The 8962-nt window shown below is 32.0% G+C and overlaps 2 protein-coding genes and 1 non-coding gene across 4 annotated transcripts; all 3 read right to left on the bottom strand.

The window, feature by feature from the left end:
* Positions 1 to 1457: 1457 nt before the first annotated feature.
* On the bottom strand, positions 1458 to 3567 carry LOC100527183 (uncharacterized). 2 transcript variants are annotated; one of them, XM_006577723.4, is made up of 6 exons: positions 3124 to 3567; positions 2980 to 3053; positions 2819 to 2905; positions 2038 to 2187; positions 1891 to 1950; positions 1458 to 1807 (listed from the first exon to the last, which is right to left on the bottom strand). In XM_006577723.4, exons 1-6 carry the CDS (start codon positions 3383 to 3385, stop codon positions 1754 to 1756), a joined length of 687 nt encoding a protein of 228 aa, XP_006577786.1. In that variant the 5' UTR covers positions 3386 to 3567; the 3' UTR covers positions 1458 to 1753.
* Positions 3568 to 3695: 128 nt separating this feature from the next.
* Positions 3696 to 8402, bottom strand: LOC100809512 (MLO-like protein 9). Its single transcript, XM_003523476.4, has 15 exons — positions 8093 to 8402; positions 7907 to 7964; positions 7558 to 7808; positions 7113 to 7229; positions 6946 to 7003; positions 6764 to 6852; positions 6300 to 6374; positions 6120 to 6208; positions 5925 to 5974; positions 5801 to 5841; positions 5550 to 5723; positions 5389 to 5424; positions 5241 to 5308; positions 4278 to 4338; positions 3696 to 4196 (listed from the first exon to the last, which is right to left on the bottom strand). Exons 1-15 carry the CDS (start codon positions 8222 to 8224, stop codon positions 3921 to 3923), a joined length of 1575 nt encoding a protein of 524 aa, XP_003523524.1. The 5' UTR covers positions 8225 to 8402; the 3' UTR covers positions 3696 to 3920.
* Positions 8403 to 8602: 200 nt separating this feature from the next.
* On the bottom strand, positions 8603 to 8674 carry TRNAD-GUC (transfer RNA aspartic acid (anticodon GUC)). The gene has a single exon. It is a non-coding gene; the product is annotated as a tRNA-Asp (tRNA).
* Between the last annotated feature and the right edge of the window lie 288 nt (positions 8675 to 8962).

Raw genomic sequence — 8962 nt, forward strand, 5'->3', positions numbered from 1 at the left:
ATGAAGAACTTCTATAATTTATACGGAGTTGGTTTAAATTTTATGACCATTTTTTATTAACAAATAAATATATATGCGTGTTACAAAATTAAAATTCTGGAAAGACATCAAAATAAAATTTAATTTTATTATAACGCATAAATATTTTTAAATATTTTTAATTAGTAATTTAATTTTCACATTACATATAATAAAATAATGTTATTTTAAATAAATAAAATGTATAATATATAAATATCTTTGATATCAATAATTAAAAGTATTAGATGCCAACAAAGGTTAGTATTCTTGATAAATATTCAACTCATATCTCACAATAACATAGTTTGAATATACATTAAAAAAATAACATGATTCAAATATATTGTTAAAAAGATTGGTAAAAAATTTGTAAAATATAAGTATTGTTTAAGTTTTGAAACATGTTTTGATTTTAGTAAAGTTGAAGATTCAGTTCACCTAAATTTTCTATAACTATTTTTTTAACTATTGATAATTTATTTTAATAATATTGAAATTTAATTTGGAAACAAAGATTTTAAAAAAAAGATAAATTGAAAGAGATAAAATGGTTAAAAAAATCTTCAAAAATGTTTTCATAGATGAATAACTCTTAAAAAACACTCACGTTAATAACTTCTAAAAACATTCCTACCCAGTATAATTATCCTAATTTATATATGATAGAACACTAGGCTCATGTTAGCGTCACAGGTTTATACAAGTAATTAAGACAAGAGTATGGTCAAACATTGGCCACATTTGTGATCCAAGCTGAGTTACAAAGCTTTGATTGAATGCACGTTGATTTTGCATTGAACCATAAAAGTTTTATTTTCCCCCTCTGACAGCATAAAATTTCGTTTAACGGAGCTTCTAACGCTTAAACAAACATGCACATAGTCAATCGACAATTGTGTCAAAATGCAGTCAATTAGTCATAAGGATCGTCCTTTATTTATTTATCTAGAATAACTTATCAATTTAATCCTTAAAATATTATTCTTTTTCATAAATAGTCCCTAAAATAAATAAATAAAGTGTATATAAATAATATCCTAAGTGTTAAATATCCATCCATTTAGTATGTAAGTTGATATATTTTACTAATATTCAGAAATCAATTTGAAAAAAATTTAATGCTTGAAAGACTACTTAACATAATTTTCAATACTTGAGAAATTTCTTATATTTAGAATCATTTAGTAGAGAGGCTAATATTTTATAAAAAAAAATAAAATTGATGGTTTATCGATCTATCTATCTAAATTAAAATGTTATACGTTAAGAAACTTTAACTTAATTGATTGGACAATGTTTTTTTTTTACTAAACAATATATAAGTTATTGTAAACTTTTAATATCTGAGTTTAATTCCTATGAATTAAACAATTATAATAATAAATACTATTGCTGAAAAGTTCTTATAAAGAAAAAAATAAAATCAATTCAATATATACTAAGATTAGTTTTAGAATCGCAGAAGATGAGTCCATTACAATTTCAATAAATAAATAATATAAATATTCTTTTCCTACTTAAAAAAAGATTATTCTTAAACTCAACTTTTTTTCTCTTCTTTTTCTTCATTTTCTCTTTTGTATTTCAAATTTTTTATTTCTTCTCTATCTTATTTTTCTTTATCCAAACATAGGGTAAAAAACAATAATAGTCGCAGCTTCACAGGCTACAAATTCTGAAGTCAAAATTATCAACCGGTTCATAAGAATGGAGTCAAGCTGAGGTCTAGTCTTCAGGTAGCTACAACTTGCAGAAGCTCAACATTTAGTTCAAATGTAGCTCCAGGCTGCAACATCATAAAGAACTTATAGTTTAACAAGCACAGCTTGTAGGCATAAAATGACCATAAACCAATAAGAGAGTATTTACCGGAATCTCATTCATTCCCTTTTGACCATAGCCATTTTCAGGAGGAACAATCACAGTTCGCTGTCACCATTCAAGAAATGACACATGACTAAACTAATAAGTAATAACAGTATAAGATGACAAAACATAGAAGGAAGTTTGAGTCACCTTTCCACCAACTCGCATTCCTTCAACTATTATATACACAGCAGGGGGAGGTTTTGGTGCTGCTTGAGCAGAGAATAAACCATTTGGGTTGTCAACAAATTCGCGCTTCCTTTCCTTTCCCGGTGGAGCTCCCACTTTGAATTCATATGGCTTAAGAGAACAAAGCACCCACGCATCAGATTCAGCACCACTCAAGTACCTTCTAATAGTATCTACGAAATTTATGTTCTGTTGTTGGAATAAACTTTTTATAAACACTTCTAGAACAATAAAATAAGAAACTGAAGTGAAATTGTGTTTCTACTGAAATCAACCCTTAGGCAATTAGCTTTTAATAGAAGTTATATCATCTGATATTTTAAGTGAAATAATGAATTTTATTTTTATTTCCTAATAAATTAATAAATTTTATTTTAATTCTACCTGATATCAAATGAATAAATTTTATTAGATAAATAAATATAAAATTTGCTAATTAATTTATTAGAGACTAAAAAAAATATTAAAGATAAAAACAAAATTATTGTTTTATCAAGGATTCAATGTAAAATAAAAATTTATTAAGAAGAAAAGTGAAAAATTAAATATTTATTAAAGATTAAAAAATATATAAGTTTATGTTAAATTTTAGTTGTTTTGTTTTATAAGTGCTTGGGAAGAAGTGTATTTAAACTTGCGAGATAAAATAGGGAAAGAAACTTAGAGTGGTCTGAAAAGCTCTGCTAGCATAATATGAATAGTTGCGTTGTCTTAGAAAGCAGACAAGGAAAAAGAATGGAACCTGAGCAATGATACGATTTCCAGCTAGGAGTTTAGATTCTCGACTGGAGACAGCTGTGATTCCGCGATATAAGCAATCAAAGTGTACCTGCCAATGCCAGTAAGAACTAAGAACTAGAAATGAAAAGTAAACAAAGAAATAGAGATGAGATGTTGACAAACCTGAACAGTTGTTCCTTTTTCAGCGACTGGACCTTTGCCCTCAACCAAATCATAGTATTTCAATCCATCAGCTGCTTTAAAAACCACATTTATAAGATTGGAATTGATTAATACAGGAAAGGAAATAGACAAGAATCAACTCACGGCTAGTAATGTATTGGTCTTCGGGGATGGCCTTCTTGTTGCGTCTGGCCTCAGCTGGCGGAGATAGGAAAAGGAAGCCGAAAGGCAAGGATGAAATCACAAGTGCAGTGGACCTTCTCGAACCACAAACTGAATGTGCCATGGATATTTCTTTGGACCTCCTGCTTCTTACCTTTGAATTTGAAAGCACGCCACCACCTCCATAACCATAATCAACGCTCCAATTAGTAGAAGCGCAAGCGCAACTGCAAGGGGAACTCATTGCCACTACACTACTCCTCCTCCACCTCTGCTTTCGTTTTAGCCTATCCACTCCCTACAATTACCCATTTGCCCTTTTCTCTCTTTCTCTTACTTCTTGCCCACCTATTTATAATTGTATATTTATTGTGAAAATCATGGGACAATATAAATTTATATAAAAAATTATGTCTTAAGTTTCTTTATTAGGGTTCTCCTGGATTAACATTTACTTTATTTCAATTAAGACTTCTTAAGGTTTAAATATTTCTTTTGTGACATAATAATTACTGGCATGGCTAAGAAGATAAAAAAATAAAATAAAGAATGACATTCTCTACAATGTGACGATGATACATTGATGAAGATAATTGGCTTACAAGCATACGTATATAACTAATCTAAACTGCGCTACAAAATTGATTAAAGAATGCAATAGCTAGTTTACTACTAGTTCTAATTGACCTATTTTATACCCATGATGAAGGGGGTTAATTGTGTTTTTACAGCAAACAAAACAATCATGACAACTTTGTGAAAGGACGTTCTGACACGTGTCACGGCCCACTTAGTAGGTCGCGGTTATCGTAGGGTTCGTGATCCACGGCGGTGACTATGGTGGCGCTCTGCTCAGCCATTTCTGTATCTCCGGCTCCCGATGGACGCCGCGGCGACTGCTCCGGCGAATGATCTCTTGGGCCCCCAGTCGCACCTAACGTTTGAGTTTCGGTGCGTCCCTTGGATGGTTTCTTCTTTAGAGCATTCTTATGCCACTGTTTCAGTGCCTTGGATGTTTGCTCATCAAATATTGACTTCTTCATCGTGGATCCCATCTGAAACAAATTCATTCAATATCTATTGAAACTCCTCGGAGCCCAAAGTCCAAAGCTAAAATAATATTATATTGAATGCACCTGAGTAACAAGCGCATAGAGTGGAAGTGTCACATAACTGCAAACCACTTGAGCTCCTAACCTGCAAAAGTTCAAGTTAAACAAACTTTAATGTCTGATGAAATCCTAGGTTGTAAAACACTGCAATGGTATCTTGCCTTTCAAATCTAATATTGCCAATTCAAGTTGTTACATAAATGTAGGTTACTTTTGTATTTATTTTAGAGTTTTCGTAAACTTGTAAATTTTAATTTTATAAATTTGACTAGTAGAAAAAATAATATTAAAAAATCTATTAATAACATATACACTTAGCAAAATATTCTTAACACAACAATAATTTAACATTTTAACTTCATAATAAAACCAAATAGCAAATCACAATAATAAAAAAGTGTAACAGAATATTAATATTAAATAAGATCAAAATATACAAATGACCAAATTATATATAAATTCATAAAAATAAAAACATAAGTTATCAAAGTGAGAACATTTTTAAAAAAAGTTAATTTCTTAAAATTATGAGTCATGATAAAATATTGTCATTGTGGGGTTAATATAAGTTTTAAAAAAAAAATATTTATTTAGAGAATTAACTTATTTTATTTATATAAAGTCCTAAAATTAAAAGAGTTAATGAGTTAGAAATAATCATACCTATGATTTCTTTTTTCTCCTTTTTCCATCATTGATAACTAGGATCTACTTTATATATTGTTCCTTGTTTTTTTTTTATTATTATTTTAAGCCAAAGAATGTTAGTTAGAAAGATTTGAACTCCTAATCTCTCTCCTACCCTTTTTTCCTTAGTCATTTTCTAACCATTAGATCAACCTCGTATCTTTTGTTACTTGTTTTTCTTAAATTAATGTGTGGAATAAATTGTAGAATGAAGTGATTAATCCTAAATAATTACATAAAATTCTCTGTTTGTGTAACTGTTATGTTAAATGTGCATCACTGCCATGGGATACGACTTACCCGAGAGCTACTCTGACAATCATGAGACTATCATCCTCGTAGAAGCAAGATGCCCAACCAAACTCATACTGCACCAGAAGCAAGAGTCAAATACACAATTATGAGTTTGAGAAGAAAACAAAGGAATTATGAAGTGTTTGTTAATTACCCATGTCCACCAGAAGTATGTCAGCTCAAATGCATTCTGGGCATGTGAAGCAAAACATCAAGTTGTGAGAAATTCTTCAAATATTTAAGGATCTCAGATATGCATAGAGTATTTGTCAAGCTACTAAACTATAGTAAAAAGAACAGCACAGGACTGAGTACCTGAAAGAGGACATAATGGATGAGATAAAGAACTAACTGAGGCCATGCAAACCAAAAATACTTGTCAGAGACTTGCACAAGAGGGATCCCTTGCACTACAGCATGCCTTTCTGATATGTCAAGTGCCATTCGAGTTATAATTCCTTGAAGCTTTGTTCCAACGGCCAGAATCACCTTCAAGTTAATCAATTAATTATTAGTCTAAACTGAAATACACACGCGCAATTGGCACTGAAGATATATCTGCTCACCAGTAGTGGAAGAAAAGACACCCAGAAAGCAGCATGCCATCCTGAAAAGAAGTTAGCAATTACGTTCAATAAGAATTTGAGTGCAAAATAAGGAAACCAATTGACAATTAGGTGAATGACAAACCATGGACATTCACAAGCAAGAATAACACCACTGATCCCCAAAGTAATGGACTATCAAAAGCACAAATGTATCCTCATTAGAAGAAACCAAAGATTAAGGGAGTAAGGAATGAAGTACCTCTTAACAACATCACTCCATGAAGCTAAATTACTATAACACATAAAACCAAAGTCATGGCAAACTTGTCAAAATTACCTGATTCCTACAACTACCTTAAAGTCATCTTCTAATGACCTCTTGATATATTTTTGAAAATCAAACTTACTTCCCGGTGCTAAATGAACCTGCAAAAATGAAGGGGGCATTAACCTTAGTTAATGATAAAGACAAACAGTGCAAGCATATTACTGAAGTTGCATTGCCAAAACTACTAACAGTCACAAATCCATGTCTCATGGTCAAGTAGTCGGCCCTACGAACAGATCTGAAAAATTGTCGAAAAAAGCATACCTGAAAATTGATCAAGAACATATTATTGACCGTGGATTAAAGCAAAAAATGAAAAGAATAATAAATTGTGATATTAATATCACACTTTTGTTCCCCCCATCTATCTTGGTTAACTTCATTCATGATTTTCCAATCATATGTACCAAAAACTAAGAATTGAAAATGAACCAACCTCGATAACCTCTTTCAATATAACAAATAAACTACATTTAAAAGGATACAACTTCAATATGTCTAACAAGAATTATTCGTAAACGAATGAATACTCCATGGGTGGGGAGATACAACTTTCTAAACCAAAAACATAGGTTTGAGGTCTTTGGTGATACCTTCAATAACCGTTTAATAATCTAATACTAGAAAGAGAGTTGCCAGTGATAATTGCTTACAAGATAGAACGAAACTGGTGTTTTAGTCCAGATACTGTTGTGATCCCTCACAAATGATGTCTCATGAGTAAGTCTGAATCTTCTAGGATCTGAACAGATATTGAAGATGTTAAAAACTGTGAGGACCTAGTACTGATGATACTTGAAGCTAGAAACTACTTGTTAATGAGTCATTACTTTACCATTCAAGGCATCTTGATCCACGATATGGTCTGCTTCCCATGCCTTCCATCCACGAATCTGTCAGAAGAAAGGAAGGTTTTACTATATATAATGAAAAACTGGTTCACCTATTGTCCGATTCCTTGAATGAATCTAGATTTTTAAGCCTGAATCAATACCAACCAACCTTTGCTCTTCCAAGCGTCATTGTTATGGCACTGTATATCACATGGAAGACAGCCAAGAAAAATATAAAAATGTGTAGTTGATGCAGTCCGGTCACTGATATAAGAGGTGTGTACCCCTACACAACCAACATTCAATAGCATGAGCTTTTCACAAACTACTAAGGTCTGACCTAAATAGGAAATGTGCAACTACTCTGATGTGGTGCAACCTGTAATTTTACTATAGGTGGAAGTATTAAAATGCTATACTATACTAAAAAAACAGGTTTTAACCACCGAACCTGGTACAGGGTTGTTCCAACTTAATTAGTATCTTGAGTTTGAGACTTAAGTATGTAACTTCAGAAGAGTTTGATTTTATCTGGTTCAAGTAGGATTGTTTTTCGTGTAGTCTCGTAACAAACAAAAAAAAAGTTAGAATATTGATTGGGAAGAGTTGATTACCGGTTTACAACTTTGGCCTCCACCCCCAGATGCTAGAAACCTACGTTCATACGATAAAAGCCTGCGGCGATGGCCACCATCTTTGGCCTCACCACCACCCGCCTCCTCTGTGTGATGTCCAGCTCCATGACGTTCTTCAGGGGGGACACAGGGGAGCATTGTTTTCGCATACTTGGAGGGAATACACATTTTAGAAATGTAATTTTGGCCAAATGTTAAGAGCAAAGAAATAAATCCCAAAACCATAAGCTCTGCATACCAACAAAAACAAGAAGGAAATAATTCATTATTCATGGGAGCAAACAAACGAACAAGAAAAACATTACTATATATTAATGAGGTTGCTCACCGGCTTTAATCTTTTCAAGAGCTTCTAGCAATGCATGCTGCTTTCTCTCTTCAAACATCTGAGACCAATAGCAAAGAAATTGATTCATCAATCATGATCACGTAAATCACCCATCATGCATGAATCTATTTAACAAAAATATGTACATTGTTATAAGTAGTTATTATTATACGTAATGTAATATACCTTTGCGAATTTGTGTATAATTTTTTCCAAGAGTATAGAAATGATAACGATAATTGCACAAACCGCAGCGACGGCCCATGTAGGTGTGAGATCTAGCTGCCTGGTGTCACCTCCTTCTCCTCCTCCCGCCATATATATTCAATCAATTGTTGGCAAGAAAAAAGTTGTAACAGTGATGATTATATAATGTGTTTTGTGATGAGCAGAGTTTTAATTATTAATGGTGTGCGTGAGTTTTGTGTTGAAAATGAAAATCAGAACATTGTTCATGTTCTTCATGCAAGCGTGAATGGAACTGGTTTCCTATGTTGCAGAATTCTAACAGCGATCCAAATGAACGGAGAGGAACAACTCTGGATTTTACACCCATCGCCATTTGTCTACCTATCAACTAATTTCGGTCTCATCCATTTTTACTCTTATAATAATTGTTTCCCCGCCTCTAGTTTTTTATGATTATGAACAAAAAGAATTAAATTATGCAAATATCAGGCAAAAAATTATAAATTTCGCCGTTGCCGGGGATCGAACCCGGATCGTCCGCGTGACAGGCGGAAATACTTACCACTATACTACAACGACTTGGATGATACTTTTCAAATACAAAAGATATTAAACAATTTCTATTTTAAGATGAATCCTATATATATTTCAGTCATTTTCAATTTATTTCCCCTAGCAATTTTACTACAATATCCTCATGTTACAGCCATAGCAAAAGACTTAGGATCAAATTTAAAATACAAACTGAAATTATTTTGTGAACTTTTAAAATGTTAAGTTTATTATTATTATTATTTTATCACACCCTAATTTTTTATCATAATAAATTAGATTCAAACCTTATAATTACTGGCTAAAACCTGAAAA

Source organism: Glycine max, chromosome 4 (genome assembly GCF_000004515.6).
Source record: "Glycine max cultivar Williams 82 chromosome 4, Glycine_max_v4.0, whole genome shotgun sequence".
NCBI lineage: Eukaryota > Viridiplantae > Streptophyta > Magnoliopsida > Fabales > Fabaceae > Glycine > Glycine max.

Coding starts and splice junctions, on each gene's coding strand:
- LOC100527183 (XM_006577723.4), bottom strand. CDS start 3,385: ATGAGTTCCCCTTGCAGTTGCGCTTGCGCTTCTACTAATTGGAGCGTT. Junction 3,054..3,123: donor AGACCAATACATTACTAGCC/GTGAGTTGATTC, acceptor TGGTTTTTAAAG/CAGCTGATGGATTGAAATAC. Junction 1,808..1,890: donor AGGGAATGAATGAGATTCCG/GTAAATACTCTC, acceptor ATGATGTTGCAG/CCTGGAGCTACATTTGAACT.
- LOC100809512 (XM_003523476.4), bottom strand. CDS start 8,224: ATGGCGGGAGGAGGAGAAGGAGGTGACACCAGGCAGCTAGATCTCACA. Junction 6,209..6,299: donor TGAGACATGGATTTGTGACT/GTTAGTAGTTTT, acceptor TCATTTTTGCAG/GTTCATTTAGCACCGGGAAG. Junction 4,197..4,277: donor TCTATGCGCTTGTTACTCAG/GTGCATTCAATA, acceptor AATTTGTTTCAG/ATGGGATCCACGATGAAGAA.